Raw genomic sequence first — 22,883 nt, 5'->3', positions numbered from 1 at the left:
CTTCAGGCAGGGAATTGGATAAACGAACTAGATACTTGCCTGCGGTGGGAGTTCGGAAGACCCCCTCCCTTTCCACGAAAACAGGACCGGGATGACTATGAAGGCAGCAAACGGTAGAGTGAAGCGAACGTTGATAAATGTTTGGAGGCTCGACTGTTTCGGGTGGGGTGAGGTCTTCCTTAGGGCTTCCGCAGGTGCATCCCGGTGAGAGTTGAGAGTTGGTTATTTCGTTGCTGGAGTAGTAATCGGCGTCGTCGGAGAAAATAGAGGTTCGGCTACCGTTGTTTTCCGAAACTTTGTCGAACTGTAGTCTTCAAACTGGCGAAACAAAATTCCTTCCGGCCATGTTGAAGGATTTAGTGCTTCGTTCTTCAACGCTGGGTCGAGGCCGACTTTGAACGAGACGAAGGTCATGTTGCTAGTGTCAGCCCCTTTGGCTACTAGTTTAACGACTTCAGCATCGGTGTCAAGTCCAAGGTTTGCTTTAACCATTGCAGAGATAGCATCATTTGTAACGTCGGGCCTGACTGACATTCGGAAGAGAGCAACAATCCAGACTCATTCCCACGGGGACTTTTAGAAGCACGTGTAGGGTTGCCAATAACAGGCCATCGATCGAGTTTTGGTGTAGATTTTGACAAAACAGGCTTCGAGGATATGTTTTTTATCTCAGTTTGTAGATTGTTGATGGCATTAGTCAATGACATTAACGGTGAATTTTCATCTGCATTGCTTGTGATAGATCTGAGATGGGAGTTTTCGAACAAGTCGGCACATTTGTCGCACATCCAGAAAAGATTTCTACGATGTGTCGTGAAATAGCCCATTAATGCACGAGAAACCCCGGAACAGTTCATAGGGTTTCATTCTACTTCGTCGTAAGAGCTACTATTCGTCGTATCAAACTTAAAATGTTCCACTACGGCGGGTATTCCAACTTACCTGCAACATAGATTCATTTTCCGAATGTAATTTTAGGAAAGCTTTTATGATTCGTCCACCTGTACATCAAAAATGCAATGAAACTACTGTATTTCGATAAATAACTTCAGTTCAATTATCCACTTTTCACTTTTTCACCGAAATCGCATGGACGAACACGATTTGAGAGAAATGCTTAGCGATCGACATCAGTCACACCACTTTCCAACACAAGTTTCTTCCCGCCCCCGTGGGTGACTTACTTCGCCGGGCACTTATTTTCACTATGGAAAACCTTCGTACTTCTTCACTGAAGGATTTCATTCCAATCACACGCCGTAAAACTTCAATTAATCACCAAACTTTACGAAATTTCCTCAACCGCCGCGTATAATTGAGAATGTAAACAAAGTTCATTCCGTCGTACTGAGAAAAAAAGCTTGTGCGCATCAATGTGTGCGCGACGCTCGACGTAAAAATATGGTTCCTTTGATTGTGTTGTTTTCGCTGTACTGTGAGCAAATGCCATAATGGTACGGTCAAAAGTAATTGTGTTCATATGTTTGGGCTGAATTTTGATGACGAACAATGAATTTTATAGGAAATTAGTATATTCCATCATGCTGAAGGAATGGAGGGAGATGCCTGTAGATCTATATAATCTAATAAAACATTTTATTATAGCGTTGATATATTGTGTTTTAACCACTCAATACATCACAGTGAGCCGTAAGTTGTGGGATGAATCTGGAAACTGATTGCGACGGAGTTGAAAACGATACGACGGATTGAGAATACGATAAGATGCATTTTCTTTGCATTATTTCCAAAAACAGATCAAGATTTATCAAAATGTTATTGTACAATGCTAAAGCCGTTTTGAGAAAGAATTGTTTGGCATCGGTTTGTATCGCATCATTCACTGCAATACTGGGAAAACTGCAGCTCTCACTGATTAATGCTTAATACGATGGATACTAGCACATCACCCTATGAAATGTGCTACCGCAGTATCCTCGGCATGTTACATAGTCAATACCGGTAATAGGCTGGATGCATTTGGCGCAATTTTTCTCCATGGCTAGATAAACGCCTTTTGGTAGGCTCAACGACAGCAATGGACTTCCAATGATGATTGGGCGAACTTGTACGCAATAGGAGGGTGACTTGTATCCCGCTTGATGTCGCTTATTCGCTTATTTTGCACTAATTCCGCTGCAAATCTACCAATTTTCACTCGCGGAGACAACAAAGTTCATAAACAATAATAAAAACAGTAGTTTTGGAATAAAAACAGAAATCGAACAAGTAAAACCGTTAATAAATATATCACATTGATAGCGATCACAGCTGTAAACGTGAAATTATAAATTTCAAATTCAAATTAATGGCTTATTTTTCTTAAAAACAGCGATATAATAATTATATAAATAAAGATAACTTCTTTATGCTGTTTCGTCTATTTGACGCTCTACCCTTAGGGTTCTAAATCGAAATAGTTGTAAAAAAAATCTTGTTTTAAAACATTAATATGTGATTTTTGAATCAATATATTGAATGCATTAATGAATTTTGAAATCATTTACTTTTATCTAATTTGAGGTATAGGACCGCAGTCTTTGGATATCCCCGTTAAAATTTAGAATTTGATTATATGGGGATACGGCGATTACCTTTCGATTCCCGACATAGTAATGCTTAAAAATGGTACAATGTAATAGAATTGCCAACACGGACATTTAAGTGCAACACTATCATCCTTCGTATATCCTCCCACTATTTTTTTTTTATTCGCGATCTTGATAAAACACACCCTATCAATCCATACTTACTATCACGAGCACCAGATGAAGTTGCAATCCCTCGCAGAACATCCAGAAATAGTTGACTAACATCAGGTAATGCAACAGGATGTGCAGCGCAATACACCAGTTCTGAAAACGGATAGAGAAAACTTTGTTAAACATTGGAGTTATTTTTGCCTCTTTGCAACAGACCCTTGAAAACTTATTAACAAGGAGGAACAATCACGTTCGCAACAATCAGCCCGAAAATAACGCAAAATAAAGATAAGGTTATCCACATTGTGCTGATAGCACCTTCCTCAAATTCCATTTCTGAAAATAGGTCAATATATTAGGTATAAACCTTATTGCAATTCAATATTACATATTTTAAAGATCTGAGCTTGTATTATTTAGAAGACTTTACCACCGTTATTTTCAGATAACATTGTATAGTAATAGCTCACATTAATCCTCCCAGGAAGGTGGATGGATGGAAGTGCTCCAACGGCGCATTTTGGGATTGTACCGTAAGGTACATCCACGGATATGTAGGTACAGTACATGTTCAAGGTTGTATACTTCATCGCTTCTGGCTGCAATTACTAAGAGGATGAAGCGCCAGTACAACGTTGTACTCATTAATTAGACAAACGAGGGCCACTTGATTATACATTTGACCCCATGCATCTTCAGAGCGATGTAATGGCAAAAAAGAGAGGTTTTAGTTCATTGCACAGAACCTTACAATGAAGCGCACTGGTGGATGTGTTTAATCGTCGGAGCTATGTCCGTTCAACGACGATGGTTGGTGATGATTAGGAGGGACAGGCGGGTTTGCTTACATAAACGATTTTCCGACTCGTAGTTGGTGGACTCAAGGAACGCCACCGTAGACTACCAGAATGCAGTTCAATATTTAGTTCAAATGCTTCGTGACCTTCTAAAGCTAACATGTGTATTCTTGGTAAAACAACGGATCCAAACATTGCATAACAGCATACGACGGCTTTTAAAGCTTTCTAAAAGCGTTAGCCAAACATACCTGGCTGGCAGCGCACAGAGAGATAAGGGTAGTTGCACGAAAATCCATGCTTGCAAAAACAGCTGCAGCACACTGTCAACAGTAGTCTAACCTTTTTTTAGTGACCCCTTCTACATCTACCTTCATAAGTTTGGAATAGGTTGTTAAATTTTCTATTTATTGTGAGTTTCAAATAAAAGAAATATTTGGACAGAGTCTTCAACATTTTTAAAGTGATCTCATAAACTAGAAAGTAAATAGCAGTGAATAAATTGTCACCCAACACGCAGCAACAAAGACATTGTCACCTCCCGACTAAGGGTACATAACAAAATAATATCAGCATATGTTATTATGTTATAAGTTTTTTTCGAACATAGGTTGTTACAAACTTGATTCAGGATGTTGTTAAAATAACTAAAATTATAACAAAAAGTGTATGAATAGTAACATAAACATAACAAAATGTGTTTTAATTTTAACAAAAACATATCAAACCAAGTTATAATGTTTGATACAAAGTATCAAAATTATAATACTGTTCGATATACGATAATATTGTATATGATTGAAATGCACAACTATCTATTTATTTTGTTATAAAGTTGTCAAAAATGAACAAAAAAATATCTTAAAGGGAAATAAAACACATTATGTTATATTTCTGTTTTATTATGTTCTATGGATAACGGAGCCTAACAAAATTATATCATAATATGATATGGATATCATATTCTGATAAAATTTTATTATTTTTTTGTTACAAGCCTCTAGTCGGGCTCCTATTCTTGTTGCAACAATTTTATTCCGCAACATGAGTTTGTCATCACCTGAACAGAATATGACAAAGATCGATCACCACGTGCGCGGCGATTTTCTGGGCTTCGCATTGTGTTGATAAACATTGACACATTATCAAACAGCATCCATAAAACAAATTTGGTTTTGTGTTTAAAATTACTGATTGATCGCGAGTTGAAAAGGTTGCAACAATATTGCGCTCTGTGATTGTCATGACAATTCTGCTTTTAATTGTGTCCTTATCCGCAACAGTTGTGACAAACGGTTGTGAGCGAGCTTGTTTTGTTGTTTGTTTTTCGTCTATTTTGATGATAATTTGATTCACTGGTAAATAGTAAATAACCACTAATCATAATTAAAAACAATGAATCGTGGTTTACAGCTAACCAGCCGAGTGGAAGTTTAACAACTACCGAAAAGCTAATCATCACATATACTCTGCAATTGGATTAAATGGACAAATTGATGTGAAATTTTGCGAAAAAGTTACACGTCTTCTCAGTGAGAATCGAACTCACGACTCCCTGATCTCTAGTTAGGGCGCGTTACCCCTACGTGAGTTCGATTGTGTGAAGCAAACACATCTACAATCTACATAACATGACTTTGTGAAATCCATATTAAAACCTTGTATCGGTAGTGTATATAAAAATCAAACCGAGCATCCGACACTGCCATTTTTCTTAGCCTGTATGGCTCACATGCTAAATTTAGGTTGTTCGTGAGTGCATGCATGAATGTAGCAGTAGGAGCAAGAGTAACAGCAGGAGAGGTTGAGTGAAAGAAAAATAAAAATTTCATTAGGATTTTGGGGCTATGCTAAACCGAGTGTTGATGACAAAAAACAATTCACCTAGTGATTGCAAATGTCTTCATAATTTGATTATAAGTTATTTTCATATTATTCATATTAAAATATCTGGCGCTCAAATTCTAATAGAACCTTATTCTTTCATTATTTATTAGTATCATTACAAAACTTACATACATTTCTAAATGTTGTCTGTTATGAAACACTAACATCATAATTGGGTAAAATTAAATTAAGCGATTGTTAACATTTTGTTATCCCCTTGTCTTTGATTTTGGGTCAATATGATACCAGACCACATCAAAGGGCTGTATTTTTTTGTTAGTAATCCGATCTACGATTTTTTTATCACGTTTCGCTCTAATTCTAGCACACACTTGATATATCAAGATTAAATTACACAGTGCAACACATAAAATGTAAACAAAATTCAAATTGTAATTCTTGAAGGTAAGCAATCACTGTTTTGAGCAATCTGGAGTTAGAATCTTTTCATGTTTAACTATAGGGTGTCCCAGAAAGTATGGGCACGACTTGACCATACTGCCATGCCAAGACTAATGCAGATAAAAATATGATTTTCACTCATTTTATTAAAACATGTGACGAATTCCATTCAGAATGAGTCGAAAAAAAAAAAAAAATCGTGCTTGATAGTCTTCGAACTGGATTAAATTTTGCACATGTTTTTGGTATCATAGAATAAGTGTTTTGCATAGAAAACTTTTTTGAAAAATTCTTACTTCGAAACTGTTGATCAAAGTTGAAAATGGTAATAGTAGTAGGCTTGAGGTTTTGCGAAAATCATGTGGCTCTTCTAATGGGGCTCTGCACAAAAAACATCCTGTCTCTTTTGCTCTGCAATGAAATTAGTAAACAACAAGGCCAGTGAACGTCAAAATTCAATACAAAATCCAAATAGTGCAGAGCCTCATACAGTAGTTCAAAATTGTGAATCTCATCAAGTAGCCTATGTTGGGTACATTAATTTTCTAAATCAGTAGTGTCATTGAAAGCTGTAAATGCGGGAAATGCAGCGGGAAATAGAACATTTTTCTACGGTAGTTTTGGGTTGCCCTTAGAAACGGGTGTTTTGCTATTTTCAATGCATTTTGCCTACAGCAGTAATGGGGCTCTGCACAAAAATCATCTTCTCTCTTTCACTCTGCCATGAAATTAGTAAACAACAAGGCCAGTAAACGTCAAAATCCTATACAAAATCAAAACAATGCAGAGCCCCATAAGCGTGAGTTTCACTGGCTCTTCTTCTTCTTTCTGGCGTAACGTCCCAACTGGAACAAAGCCTGCTTCTCAGATTAGTGTGTTCTTATGAGCACTTCCACAGTTATTAACTGAGAGCTTTTTTTGCCGATTGACCATTTTTGCATGTGTATATCGTGTGGCAGGTACGAAGATACTCTATGCCTTGGAAATCGAGAAAATTTCCTTTACGAAAAGATCCTCGACCAGCAGGATTCGAACCCACCACCCTCAGCATGATAATGCTGAATAGCTGCGCGTTTACCGCTACGGCTATCTGGGCCCCTGACTTCACTGGCTCTGCTGACTGTGATTTGCTGCACTTGGCTACTGTAGTGTGAATTTCAGAACTTTTCCCAACTCTGCAGTTGATTTAAGAGAAAAATGTTCTATAAAGAAGTTGTAGTAAACCGTTTGACCTACAAGAAAAAAATATACGCTGAAAAAATATTTTATAGTTTTTCTTGCAAAATTCAGAAATAGAACTTAAATTTTAAATTACACAAAAACCCCATTTATAATATTTTTTAAATTTTCACCATAGAATTGATAGTATACAGATGTTTGGGACAAAGTTTCATGATAAACAAATTATTAATAAAAAAGTTTTTCTTAGAACAACTTTAGGCCGATTTTCAAAATTTTGATTTTTCGTCAAGATTAATACGTTCTGGTGACACGATAATAATCTTGAAATTATTCTGAACCATAATGATTATACGGATAATTTTTCTAGAAGTAGCCATTTTCGAATTTTATCGAGTGTAATGCAAAAAATATTAGTTATATATTAAAATAGACCATTTTCATTAGTTATTCAGGATTGACAACTAAGCAGGGGAAATTGTATTTCTTTTGTATAATCCTTAACGCTTCATTCCACCGCTTTCTTCCCTTAAAGCATGATGAGTGATCGACTTCTTCTAAGTTCGCGAAACTTACTAAAAGAATACATTTAGAGGATTAGTAAACATATACTTTTTGTATCGGGAAAAGGCATCTTTTTTGTAATTGACGAAAATAGGTAAGGTACAGGGGGAAGTGTACCAGGGAGTACGTGAATCAGAACTTAACAAAACGCAAATTTTCATGCAAAAAGATTGTTGATATCTATTTTAGTTCAAAAGTTATTAAAGTTTTTGTGATAAAAAATATTTGTTTTTCAAGACGTTTTATTAGAGTTGCAAAAATAACACATCTGTAGTTTTTTGACATAATATACAATTTTATGTTGTCTTTTGAACGCCGTCAAAAGATATTTTTTATGTTTGCCCCAATCAGAGATATTCACAATCAAAGTAGGCATGTTTTTGAGAGAAAAACAACAATAACTCCTAAACGGAAGGAGATAGCGAGTTTCTTCACTCACCAAATTACGCATTTTTCAAAGCTCTAAAAGTGTTTCATAGACTACTTTGATGAGAAATTTGAATTGAAAACTCTAGAGCCAGAAAACCAGTTTTGTTCGGACCACCTTATGTCACCGTAGGAAAATAGCTCTAAATCGGCCAATTTAAGAGATACAAAAAAACTTTTTCCAACAAAGTTGCTTGAAATTGAATGGTCTTTAACTTTGCTGAAACATGTATAATATAACTTCTACAAATAAGAAAGTTAGTTACACAATTTCTATGAAAATGTGGTGCACCCTTATTTTCAATAAAACCAAACAAAGGGCTCAACTAATATAAACAACTTTGTAGAAAACCGTTTTTGTCTAATGTTTCATTCTAAAGCTCAAAATGCATCTTTCCGCGTAAAATTGATTAATGGACCATAGTGCAGTTGGGTAGGTGGATCAATTGCATATATTATAGTTTATAGTAACTATTCAATAATCAATAATTATCCAACCAATGCACAGCCTCCGCGAAACACTCTATAAATTATAGCTCACATAGCTGGATTGAAGTAATTTGATGTTAAACAGCTTCTTTGACCATTTATGTTGCACTATTGATTTTCATGTATCCACTTATTCCATGGTACCTTATACAACTCGTGGTCAGGGAAAAATCACAACCAAATTTGATCAATACAATCAAAGATTCTATTAATAGATAAGCTGCTCGATAACTATTGTGGTCGAGTCTATTGCATTGAAATGCATTAATTAGACGAAAAATGAATTAATCCTCTCCTTGTCACGTGATTCTTAAGCTACGCGCTGCTGCCGTGTTCATTGGCGTAGCTAGGATTTTTTCCTGGAGAGGGCCTAGGGGAGCCCAGCAAATACTTTTTTTTACAGAAGTAATGTCGGGCACAATAATCAAGATTTTCAAAAACTCCGTGGTTTTAACAGACTTGTATTGATTTCATTTATTAGTTATTTTAACTCTATTTGCGACACATCAGTGTATTTGTAAATTTCAATTTGCGCTACGAAAAAGATTAAATGTTTGTGTAATCCAGTCGAAAATTCTCCAAGAATTCTAGCAAAAAAAAAAAACCACAAGGAATTTCTTTTGTGATTCTTCCACGAATTGAAATTGAAGAAAAAAATACAGAAAAAGTTTTTTAAAAATGTCTCTCTACTTTTCACTTACCCCACAAGTGAGGCAAGTGAAAATTTTGTCGTTTTGAACAGTAAATTAAAAAACTAACAGTTGTATTCTCGATTTCTATTAACTTTAACATTTGTTAAGGCAACCCAATGAACAACAACATAAGTAATATGTAAACATAGAAAACTTTATTCTTGTCACTTCAATTTTCTTCTGTTCAGTTATGTTTGTTTAAATGATTCTACAACATTTTAACTACAACATTTACAATGTTAGTTCTTACATCAGGGGACAGCAATTGCATTTCTGCTCTGTTGAATTTCCACCGCTCGTTATATGCTTTTAAGAAAGTGGGATATGACGTCGGACGCTTCAGGAGAAATCATTTCTTGGAACGGAATCCTTCAACAAATCATATAGAATCATTTTTGTGTGGATAGACCTATACCCCGTTTTTATATAATTATTAAATATATTAAATATATATATTTAAAACTAGCTTTACATAGACATTCCATGAGATTTCCGTGCGTTCTCTTACATTGGAACTTTTCAATCAACGTCTTCGTTTGCATTGGCTGTCCGATCAAGACACATTAATATCGTAATGTTTGGCAACCTCTTTTAAAGAAGTTCCATGATTCCTAATAGCTTTTAACGTTTTGAGTATAGTGATTCTTGAAATATCAGCACGTTCTGTGTTTCTATGATAATTGCACACCTAAAGAGAAAACACAAACTCAATCTCTAATGAGAAACTTTTCACTTGCCCCACGTGATTAGGAAATTGACGGTGTTTCAATTAAGCTATTTTTAGGCCCACGTCGAATTAATTATGAATTTTTTTTTTAATTTCAGTTTGAAACTATCAGAGAGAACAACTTAGAAGCGGTACAGAAAATTATTTTCCGCATCTTTTTTCCACTGAAAATATTAAAATAAGATTGCACGCCGCCAACTTGTTACGAAGTAACAGTTGACAGGTCAAAAATCTTTCGCTCTATTATGCAATAATGGTTGAAAAATTTCAGGAATTTTTTAACTATCGTAATGTTCTGAATGGCCTTACGCATGAGTTTAAAACGTTCATTCACATATTCAGTTAAATATACCAATTATTTTCACTTACCCTATTTACCCACTTGCCCCACGGTACCTTAGATGATTTTGTTTATTTCTTTAAAATCCAAGAGCAACATCCCGCAATTCTTCAAAACTCTCTCGAACATATATTTTTTATATTTTCAAAAATGCCTAACTAAGAAATATTTAAAGAATTCTAACATTCCTATAAAGATCCTAGCGGAATACGTTTAACTGTTCCGCGAATATACTCAATATTTTGCCTAATTATTTGTTCAGGAATTTCTTACTGGAATTTCTACTGGAAGTATTTGTAACTAAAATCATGGATAATATTTTGTATGAACTCCGAAGTTTCATGATTCTGTGAACGTATTAATGTAGAACGTTTTTTTTTCCTACCATCAATTTCGGAAATCGTATGGTTATAAGAATTCTGCAATTTTTCAAAACTCCTACTCCTCATTTACATATTTTTTAGATTCTTCAAAATGTTGGAAAGATTTTTTTACGAAGTTCCTCATGACGCTTTGAGGAAGGAGAAACCACGAAATGTTGTAGCAGATAATACAATGAAAGATAAGGGTATTTGCAGGAGATTCAAAACTTCTCTAATGAATTTACAAATAAAACAAATTTCTCAAGAAGTTCCATCAAAATCTTCTTTAGAAATAATCTTTGACATCTACCGTTCCTTGTCTTATAGTTTTTTCTAGAATTCTGCCAGAAAGCCTCTAGAAATTCCGCACCCGTATCGCACAAAAATTCAAACCAAGAATATAGATTCTACAAATAGTTAGCAAAATTATTTCTAAAAAAGTGTTTCAAAGAAGCCCAACACATTTTTTTAATATCATAAATTATTTCACCCTTCTAGATATTTTGCTACATGTTTCTCTACAAATTCATTTTCTGCTATAATAATTTCAGAAGCAAAAGAAAAGAATCACAGAAGAATTTCTAGTAGAACTTGCAGATATTTCGTATAAGGTTAGACAGAATGAATTATTTCTTAGAGAAATTGCGAGAGAAAACTGAACTCTTGAAAGATTAAGTAACATTTTTAGGCAAATCCGGGAACATATTCCGGAATCAATTAGCTAAAAAAAAAACTTAGAAGGAATGGATGTCCACCAGGAGGATTTCGCTTTGAAAGTATGAACAAGTCCAAAAATATGATTTGACTAATTTCCATGAGATTTGCCAAAATTATGAAGCCACTCTTCGATATTTCTTGAGGAATTTTATTATACTGAAATTCTATGAAGAATATCTAAAAGATTTTTTGAAAAAAATGTAGTATACCTGTTGGATATTAATCTAGTAATAAGTTATATTCTTCAAGAAGTTTAAGCAATAATTTTATTCATGTGAAAATACTCAAACAATTGATTCAAAATCAAAGAGAGTGTTTATTGCTGAAATAATATACAATGGTCGATGTCATTACATTTTTCCAGATTTCTGCCAATCATCTGAAGAAAACTTGGCCATGCCGAAATTCCTTGAAAGTATAGCCTTATTTTTCGACATAAATTCCCGCTATGTATTGTCTGAGAAATTCTTTTAGTAATTTTGTTCATGTTTTAATTTTTTTTTTTCGGGCGTTATACGAGTTAAATATAATGTATTTTTTTGTGAATTCTCGTAAGGGAAATTATAATTACCGAATACCTCGAGCAGGGTATCTTAAACAACATGATAAATCATAATGCAGTGAATATACTGCTTAATGCTGAAACAGCATTATTTGAATTATAAAAAAAAAAGAATTTTGGGAATCAAATTTCCAGGATATTGACGATTTTTTGTACCACGTGATTTTTTGCAACAAGAATGTTGAAAAATTGCGCTAATCGCATACAACAAGAAACTAGTTCTAATAGTAACAAATCGATCGACAGCCAGACGGTATCTTTCGGTTGTCGCAAGATTCACCGAAATCAGAACCGTGGCGGTTGATGCTGTGTAAGACAAGCAAGGTTTTCTCTCTATAGTAGTAGTACAACATGAAATAACGAAACTACAGAAACGATTTTTGTCTTTGTTATCATGTAAATTGTGTTAGGGGCCCAGATAGCCGTAGCGGTAAACGCGCAGCTATTCAGTAAGACCAAACTGAGGGTCGTGGGTTCGAATCCCACCGGTCGAGGATCTTTTCGGGCTGGAAATTTTCTCGACTTCCCAGGGCATAGAGTATCTTCCTACCTGCCACACGATATACACATGCAAAAATGGTCAATCGGCAAAGAAAGCTCTCAGTTAATAACTGTGGAAGTGCTCATATGAACACTACGCTGAGAAGCAGGCTCTGTCCCAGTGGGGACGTAACGCCAGAAAGAAGAAGAAGAAGAATCATGTAAATTGGTTCAGAAGATTTTGCTTCAAAGTTAAATTGTTTTCATTTTTTTTATTATCATCAAAAATTCTGGGGGGGGGGGGGGGGGGGGCTGGATGATTCTGGAGGGGGCCAGCCCCCCCCCTGTTCCTACGCCAATGGCCGTGTTTTAAGAGCGAAAGTTTTCAACCTGTTTGTGTTGTTTCAATACCAATGGAAAGATGGACCACTGCTTTCCTTGCAGAAATTTATGTCATTCTAGAATGTACATCTTTGTGTCTGCGAAAGATATACAGGCATGCACGGATTTGCACATTTTCAGGTAGCCAAGTGGCGTTGAAAGCTTTAAAATTATTCACAAACCAATCAAAACTGGTATGGGAGTGCATAACACTGTTAAAGCAACTGGCCGTTAAGAACCAGGTTTATTTATACTGGGTACCAGGTCATTGTGGAATTGAAGGTAGTGAAAAATTTGATTTACTTACAAGGAAAGGGTCAAGTGTCCAGTTCATAGGACCAGAGCCTTTCTGCGGTGTATCCAAATGTTCAATACAAATGGAATTGAAACAATGGAAGGATCAAACGATATAGTAAAACTGGATTACAACAGAAACCTTAAGGTAATCAAAACTGTTTGTAACTCCAAATAAAAACGTTACGGAAAAACTTTTAAGTTCAAACAAAAAATCTTTAAGCATACTTATTGGGCTTCTCACAGGACATTGCCCGACATGATATCATTTGAATAAAATCAATCGATGTCAAACTGGTGTCTGTCTGTTTTGCGACTATGAAATAGAGACTTCACAACATTTGCTCTGTGACTGTTCAGCGTTATATGAAGAAGACAATATTTCTATAAGGGCATTTTTAGCGCTTTTGAAATTTAGTTAGAAAACACTAATCTTGTTGTTGGTTTCATTCTAAGAATTATACAGGATTGGAGTATTTTTCATGTTCGCTGTGATTTAAATCCCGACAGAAAAAACCTGTTTGAGTACAAAATACAACAGCATGAGCACTGAAGTGCTAATATTACCAAAATCAGAAGAAGGATCGTTCGTAGTCTATTGGAATGTCCAGCAAAGTTGCTTGCGTTGGTTAGTAGAATCGTTTCGTGGAAGACAATCATGCTAAAATCTAAACGGTTTATGAATTATGACCAAAACATGTGAAGAACTGCCAATTTTATGAAAATGTTGCCTTAATATATTACCAACAAAAAGAATATCACCACGATATAGAAATTATGACTAAGATATGTGAAAAACTGATTTATTTTTCGGAGTTTTCGGACCAAAACACGAGGAATAATTATTCTCAATTATCGCCCGTCATGTTTACAAAAGTTGTGTTTCTGTGTGTAGAACATTTATCCAAAGGTTGTGCTGAGATATTCGCGATAATTTATATAATATAGACGTATTGAAGAAAAATCAGGCTGAAAAATTGAGAAGGGTGTAATTCTAAACTTCCAACAAATCTTTCAAACGCGAAATAGAGTTTTGCTAGTATGGGTCTGCTTTGTCAGAATCTTGTTTATATTCGATGACCTTGCAAATGTTGAACTGTGTAATATTAGCAGACTAGAGGATTCGACAAAGTTGTTTCTTAAGTTAAACAGTACTTCTCAGTTTTACAAAAACATTAGTTTACAGTGCTATTTTTCAAACCTACAGATCCCTTTTCGATCCTTGTTTGAAACAGTGATTTCTTTTTTTTTTTGTTTGACCGCAAGAAAAATTATATTAGCTATAAGGGTCTTCCTTAGCCTAGTGGAAACGTCCGCGACAACAAAGCAAAGACATGATAAAGGAATCTGGTTTCGATTCCCAGTCAGTACAGGACTTTTTGTGATAGATATTTTCTTGACTTCTCTGGGCATAGAGTACTATTGTAACTACTTGCTGCACGATATACGAATGCAAAATTAAAAACTTGGGCAAAGAAAGCTCTCAGCTAATAATTATGAAAGTGCTCATTGAACATTAAACTAAGAAACAGGCTCTATCCCAGTAAATATAGTCGTAGATCAGATTGTTTCAGGATCTGCAAAAAGAAAGAAAAAAACTTTTTACTCAATTACGAAATAAAAATAGCGAAAATAAAAAATATTGAAGCCCCTGGCGATGATGGAATTGTTAACACTCTCATCAAGAAACTTGTAAAGAGTAGCTTATCATTTTTGGTTGATCTATTTAACAAATGTTTTCAGTTAGTATGTTTCCCTGACAAATAGAAGAATGCCGAGGTTGTACCAATTTTAAAATCGTACAAAATCCTGCAGAAATGTCTAGCTATCGTCAAATCAGCTTGCTTTCCTCTAGCAGTGAAGGTTTTGTAAAGGCGATTTTGAACAGAATGATGGTCTGCAGAAACGAAAATTCACTTTTGTCAATGAACTATTCGGATTCCAACATGGACATTCGGCCAATCATCAACTTTTACGTATAACAAATTTGATTCATTCCAATAAATCTGAAGGCTTTTCTACTGATCTTGCTCTTTTAGACATTGGATAAGCATTCAAAAGTTTTTAGCATGAAGGCCTGATTGTGAAATTTAAAACTTTAATTTTTCAACATATATTGTTAGAATAATCCAAAGTTATCTGTCAAATCGTACACTTCAGGTTAATTATCAGAACTCAGAGCCTTAAATATATATTTTTCGTTCAAGCATACAAAAATTGAAGATTTTTCCTAAAGCTTCCAAAACTAAACTTATAATATTCCCACACAAACCAAAAGATGGATTCATTTTACCTGTAAAAATTCTGAAAAGCAACGGCAAATGAAATGTAACATTTTATTAACTGATTGTTATTAATAGCTTAATTTAGTTTTACCAAATTAAGACGGTAGTACAGCCTAACACAGAACACCTGGATGTACGAAATTCATGTAATGCTTGAAATGATACTTATAAGGGAAATTAAAAAAGCATTTGAATGAAAACTGATGACAACCCAGGGACATCCTGTGAATGTACTGAAGAGAATTTGCCAAGATATTTGTTTCCGGGTGATTCTGTTAGGCTCCGAAGGAAAAGTATCATCAAAAGCATTCCCTGCCTGTTCCATATGATGTTTTCAATATGCAGCACTCAACCTTGTGCCGATGCCTTATTTATTATTGGAAAAATTGATTGAAAATCAGCTTGAGTCAACAAATACTCCCGATGCAGGTTCCTGTGAGCAAAAGACGCACTCTAATGGAACAATTTTACACCCTGGTAGCCAACACAGTATGTTACCGTACTTTTTGCCTCCGCTGTAGTAACCTCCCTTCGCCAAATAACAGCAAAAGGATCTTTAGAAGATGAAAACATGTTTACGCATGGCTTTGAGCCTCACACCTTCCATAAGTGGAATTCACGTTCATTATGATGTAAATACGAATTTGACTTTTTACTCAAACCCATAAATATTTGAAATTAAAAAGGTTGCATAAGCGAAACGTATTCAAATTCTGGGCACATCTGATTTAATAATTCATGGAGGAATAATGAAATCGATCAGACTCTTGAAAGATCGCTAGGCTCTTATAGCTACAGCGCTTCTTAACTTTTCAAAGGTTGAATTCTGTATATCACTGGTAGAGAAACTTCGCTTCCTGTACATATACAGCTTCAACGTACTGGTTCTGGCAGTTTAATTTTTTCCGACGAAGCCCTCCATGACATGAATCAAGAAAGAAGGTGGTGCAATTACTCAAATTTAATTACAGTTGGTGATAGCTTTCTATTCGCATAATAGTTATGAGAAAGAGTATTTATCTTAGGCGGCATCCACAAATTACGTAACGCTCTAGGGGGAGGGGGAGAGTAGGCTCAACCGTTACGGCTCATACAAAAATTTGAAATTTTTCATACAAAAAGCGTTACGGAGTGGGGGGTGGGGAGGGGGTTGAAAATTTCAAATTTTAGCGTTACGTAATAAATGGACGCAGACTTAAGTGAATTATGTAAAGTACTTGTAAGAATAAAGTACACATTGGCTGTTCTTGGCTTCTAGTGTTACGATTAACCTAAAATTTTGGAACCTGAAAGCTTGAAAATAACTTACATTTTGATAAGCTTAAAATGCAGTGTATTTAATAAATAATCTTTGAACTTTTCTGTCCAGTACTGTAGGAATAAAATTGGAAAATAATATGCATTCGATTGGAACACTCCGAACCTGTCTGGATTTGCTAGGTAGTGTAGGCGACATACCTGGAAGAAAATTCACCATCAATAATCCTTTTTGTACTTTGATTTAAATTCCTAGCATGAAACCGGAAACTGAATACCACAATGCAGACGATGAAAGTATTTTCTACGGAACCAAATCACAATCCGGTATAGCTGCTAAGAAATACAATAGCTTTCTTAAACCACTTTTCCATCTTATTTCAGCATCGCACCAGGAAAAAAGCAACATATTTGGTTACGGTTCTGCTTGAAAGTCATCCATCTGGGTCGCCGAAGTAGGGTAACAAAAAAAAAGATGAAAATAATTACTTATTCACGAGGTCAAGCCACCAAGCTGAGTAGAAGCAATTCTGGCCGGGCGACTTCCACGTTTTTCGTCCAGAGCGGCTCGGAGTTTATTAACACGGGTGTAAATTCCATTCGAAATAGTGTAGCTCTCGAGAAAGGAGCTGCAAATTACCCATATTTTCGGTACGATTTAAATTTGGGTTGCCGCTTCTTTGATGTTTGGTGAATAATTGAAAACTATGGATGATGAACTCAGAAGACTCAGTGATAAGGTGCGTTGTTGCAAATCAGAACTGTGTTATAAGTGGACAAGTTTAGAACTCTGTCTTTCAAAATGGAGGATTTCTTTTTAGTAGGGTCGATGTACCAATAGCTGCATAGGAAGGAATGAATATTCGTATAAAATCGAAAAATATAGCCAATGGAATTATTTTAACATTTTTCTTGTTGGGGTTTGTTGAAAGCTACAGACTTCATATTTGGTCAAAATATGTGTCGTACTAAAGTTCTTGTCATTGTAAGGTTTCAGACAATTTGTCCGACAAAAAACCCTCATGCCAAAGTGAATCGTGGAAGTGCCTAAGTAGCTCTGCACCCTATGATATAGATCACAAGCTCACAAAATCAGGAAGAATGAGCCGTGGAATGACTAGTTTTGGTACAAAACTGAATTGGGTCCTAAAATTTTTAATGAAATCTTGTTTTTATTCAATAACACGAAAGAGCATTTTACTGCAACTACTTTAGCAAAATTTCCCGCTGAAATAACGGCTATATCATGTTTAAACTTTAATTTAAAAATTGGGTCCATAAATGAGTGTCAAGTTAAGATCATGTTTGACGTTCGCTTAGTCGACAAAAACACCACAGGGGTTTTAGTTTTACCACTGGGGTTGTTCCTATCTGACATTTCGGAAGGGACACGGAAAACAAAATACACCCAAAATTTGAGTTTAAGCCAAGGAGTGTGACAAAATCTAAAAAAATGTTTTTTGGACTCAAACCAACGGAAAACATTAGCAAATTGAGTAAACATGTGTTATTGGCCTAAACTTAAGCGTTTGGCACTAAAATTGAGACAGGGATTTAGGACCCTATTGTCAAAAACGGGTATTTCCAGTGATTATTCCTGGGTTACTTCGGTGGTCAAAAGTAACCAAAGTGATCATTAATCTATAGTTAAACTAGAAGAGTCACAGTCACAGTTTCACAATCAAGAAGAATGAGCCGTTACATGCCTAGCTCTGGTGGGGCTTTTTTTTAGCTGAGTGGTTAGAGTCCGCTATGACAAAGCAAAGCCATGCTCAAAGTGTCTGGGTTCGATTCCCGGTCGGTCGTAATGGAAATTTCCTTGTCTTCCCTGGGCATAGAGTTTCATCGTACCTGCCACACGATATACGAAAACGAAAATGGCAACTTTGGCAAAGAAAACTCTCAGTTAATAACTGTGGAAGCGCTCATAAGAACGCTAAGTTGACAAGCAAGCGCTGTCCCAATTATAGGGATTGAGAGGGGTACTTTAGAATATTTAAAGTCAGAAGGATGGAGAAGTAAATTATGAGAAATGAGGAATGAGGAGTGAGAAGTAAGGAATGAGAATCTCATTGCTCATAAGGGCATTATAAGTGAGAAGTGTGGAATGAAGAGTGACAAGTGAGGAGTTAGGAATAGGCAATGAGGAGTGTCAAATGAGGGGTGAGGAATGAGGAGTTAGGTGAAGAGTGAGGAATGAAGAATGGGGAATGATGAGTGAGGAATAAGCAATGATTGAAGTAGAGGAATAAGTATTAAGCAGTGAAAAGTGAGGATTGAAGAATGAGAAATGTCGAGTAAGGATTGAGGAGTAAGGCATGAAGGATGAGAATTGACGAATGAAGAATGAAGTGTGAAAAATAAGGAGTGAGAAGTAAAAAATGGGGAATGAGTATTGAGAAATGAAGAGTGAGCAGTGAAGAGTAAAGGACGAGGAATGAGGAATGAGGAATGAGGTGTGACTATTGAGGAATGTGTAGTGAGGAATGAGGAGTAAGGTGAAGAAAGGAAAGTGAGGAATGAAGAATTAAGAGTGAAAAATGAAGAATGGGGTGTAATGAGTTAGGAATAATTAATAAGGAATGAGAAATGGGAAGTGTGGAATGAGAAATGATGATGAGGAATGAGCAGTGAGGAGAGAGAAATGAGGAGTGAGGATAGGAGTGAGGAATGAGGAATGGGGAGTGATGAGTGATGAGTAAATTGTGGTGGATGCACCCCCTGTTTACGCCTATGTGCGGCATGAAGGAGGTCGTGGAATCGAACGATGAGTGTTATGCTTTGTAAGCATAAACATCCAGCGTTCGAGAACGATAACCTACCGTAATGCACACGCAGCGAAATGGGCTGTAGCATACCACCTCGGTAGAATGCTAGAGTTAAGTAAGAATGAAAAATAAAAGAGAATGAAAGTAACCATAGACCGGACCAGTTCATTGGCTATCACTCACCCAGTCATTGGGACATAACATGGCGATCCTTTGCCAGTGACTACACCAAACGAATCAATCAGTGCAAGTTAATTATGTGATTAACCCCGCAACTACACCAACGAATCAATAAGTGCAAGTTAATTAATTGATATAGTGATCGGAAAAGTGCAGCAAAATGGGTTGGTTTTCGGCGGACGAAATCGTCGCCCCAGCCGCAGTGACTACAACAGAAAGTCATCACACAGCACAGACCGTAGCGCTATGTCTTATGGCCGGAGTAGCCGTGGGATATCTACTCGTAAAAAGTCTGATGAAGTGTCACCGGCAGCAAACGGAGCGTGTTGCGGAGCGCACCGCACGGTTGGCAAATTTGCCTGCCTAATGATTCACATTCACATTCGGCGCGAAGAAAATTAGTGCCAAAAAGTGAACGAAAAGACTATGAACTAAGTCGTTAAATTGGAAAAGTGCACAGAGAAGCAAATGCTAGTGACCACGGTATACAAATTAACAAGTGATCAACGAATTTTAAGAACAATCATACATGATGGGAGATCGAGGAACACTAAATGAAGAAAAGCTGAGACAGTGCTACCAATTTTTCGAGCGAGAATTGATGCATTGGGAACGCCCCGCTAGGAAAAGATTGTTAATCACCATAGAGGAATTTGAATCCAAGAAGGCCATCATTGAAGCAGTTCATCGCGTGGCAGCAGTAGCAGCCATCGAATGTGGACCAGTGGACGTACAAAACCTTCAGTGGAACTACGGTGAATTATCCATGGCGATGGAGGCATATCGACAAATGGATTTATAAGGGAAGTAGCTAATGAATGAACCACATATAGGATAAGATACTGATAGAAAATTACAATTTTAGGTAAAAAGTACGAATGGGTACATGTATTCATGGACGAACATGGACGAACAAATGGCACAGTGGTGAGTGAAAAGTAGATGTAAAGCAAAAATAAAAAAAAAAAAAAAAAAAAAATGGAATGGATAAATTTTTCAGCATCGAAGATGCTATTTTCAAACTGCATCAAAGCTTGAAAAAATATAATACATTTAAAGTAGAGACACGAGACAAAAAGGTGCATACATTGATAGCTCTTAAAGAAGATTTAAAAGCAATAGTAAAGAGCAGCTCAATTGACTATGTAACTAGGCAACATTTGTTTGCCAGGTATAAAAGGCTAAGAGCAGTTATTTACGATTGTCTAAATCTTTTAAAGTCACCTTTGGAAGAATCGATACTGGGAAATTTATTCACTCTAGAGTTAGAACAGGAATCATTAGATAACAATAATTGTAAAGATTCTACAGAAGGCTCAGAAACAGAGTTTGAAGAAGAGTTTGAAAACATGGCCACGAAACTTGATCTCAGTTTAGGCCTGAAGGTAATTCAGCCGTTCGATGGAACAGTAGCTAAGCTAACTAGTTACATCGAAGGAGTTGAGCTCTTCCAGGACTACTCTGAAGGGGTGCCAGAAGACAAAATAATAAAATTTCTAAAGACTACGCTAGTAGGTTCTGCGCACGGTGCGATCGATGGATCTGTAACCGTTGCGGATGCCCTACAGGCTTTGAAAAACAAATTCGCGATCAGAGTAACACCAAGAGCGGTTCAGAACGAAATGAGCGCTCTAAAACAAAGCCAAAAGTCAATATCTGACTTTGGTTCTGAAATGGAGAAATTGTCGGCCAAACTGGCAGCAGCTCATGTTTCTATGGGCACATTTGCGCATGAAGCCGCCGCTGTAAATATTGTAGAACCTATTGCGGTTCAATCATTTATTGATGGATTGAAAGATCCGTCAACTAAATTTTTTCTAAAGGCCCGAAACCCAACAACTTTGAACAAGGCAATCTCTGATGCCTTAGAGTGCCAGGCAACGCCCAGCACAGACAATATGAATGAAAACATGATGGCATTATGGTGTACATCAAACCAACGCCCGTACTACTATGCGAGAGGTCGCAGAGGTTATGGTGGAAACCGTGGGTATCAAAATACTCGTGGTAGAAGCTATGGCCGAGGTAGAGGCAATTACTCAAATTACAACAACCCTAGGAATGACAATATGAATTCACAACCCCAGTCACACAATTATGGCAGAGGCCATAGAGGAAATAGACCACCTCGAGCTAACCACAACGGGAACGATCACAGGGCGCATACAGCAAATATAGCTGAGCAAGCACCCGAACAACCACGTCAACGTCAACCTGTGAACCAGGAGCAAAACCAAGCAGAGGAAGCGAACTTAATAGATTTTTTTCGCTAATTTCAGTGTTAAAAAAGCACTAAGAGCCAAATTTGAATTATTTGGAAGGAGTATAGAATTGATAGTAGACAGCGGAGCATCCTGTTGTCTACTGGACAAAGAGTATATTCCGAAAAATTGTAAAATAAATAAGTCATCAACCATTGAAGTCAGAGGAGTAAATGGAATAACACATACATTGGGATATGTGGATACATCTTTAGGCCATGAGTTGACAGAGTATCCTGTTAGATTTCATATACTGGAGCAATTACCAGCAAACGTTATTGGTTTGATTGGTACAAACTTTTTGAAAAAATTTGGAGCAAAAATTGACTTTGCAAAAATGAAGATGGAATTCACAATTCCGAGTGGTGAAATACATTTCACAATACCACCAAGATATGAATATATTACATACATAGAAACAGAATTCGCCGAAACATGTGTGGTACTGAACCAGAAAGTTCAGCCAAATGTGTTTGTGGCCAATTCTATAGCAAATCCCGTGAATGGTAAAATACCGGTGCGATTGGTGAATATTTCAAATAAACCAGTTGTTATTAAAGATTTGAAACCAAGGATAGCATTAGCTGAAAACTACAATGTTATAGAATTGAAAAAGGATGATCAAAAATACGACAAAATTCGAGCGAGCAAATTATTGAAAGAATTAAAATTAAATCACTTATCTGGTAGTGATGAAAAAGCTATTAAACAAATTTGCTTGAAATATTCCGATATATTTTGTTTAAAAGGCGATAAGCTTGGTACCACCAATGTTTATTGCCCGTCATTAACGGTCAAGCCAAACATCCAACCAGCATTTAGTAAACCTTACAGGCTTCCTTTCTCTCAGAAAGAAGAAGTCTGCAAACAGGTGGAAAATATGCTTAAAGATGGTATCATTGAAGAAACCAAATCTGAGTGGAACAGCCCCTTGTTGCTAGTTCCCAAAAAATCAGACAATGATTCAAAGAAATGGAGATTAGTTATTGACTATAGGAAAGTCAATACAAATCTTCAAGACGATAAATTTCCATTGCCCAATATAGAGGAAGTAATCGATTCCCTCGCAGGTTCTCAATATTTTACTCATTTGGATTTGTCACAAGGTTATTACCAGTGTGAATTAAAACC

The 22,883-nt window shown here is 36.2% G+C and overlaps 1 protein-coding gene across 1 annotated transcript in view; it reads right to left on the bottom strand.

The window, feature by feature from the left end:
* The window catches only part of LOC5568052 (calcitonin gene-related peptide type 1 receptor), a 191,613-nt gene that overhangs the window by 38,996 nt on the left and 129,734 nt on the right, over window positions 1-22,883 (bottom strand). Inside the window, exon 7 of the mRNA XM_021852253.1 lies at window positions 2,754-2,855. Coding sequence (XP_021707945.1) covers window positions 2,754-2,855 — 102 coding nt within the window. The remainder of the gene's footprint in view (window positions 1-2,753; window positions 2,856-22,883) is intronic.

Source organism: Aedes aegypti, chromosome 3 (assembly GCF_002204515.2).
Source record: "Aedes aegypti strain LVP_AGWG chromosome 3, AaegL5.0 Primary Assembly, whole genome shotgun sequence".
Taxonomy (NCBI): domain Eukaryota; kingdom Metazoa; phylum Arthropoda; class Insecta; order Diptera; family Culicidae; genus Aedes; species Aedes aegypti.
The sequence above is the reverse complement of the archived record's forward strand: the minus strand, read 5'-3'. Positions and strand labels throughout refer to the sequence as shown.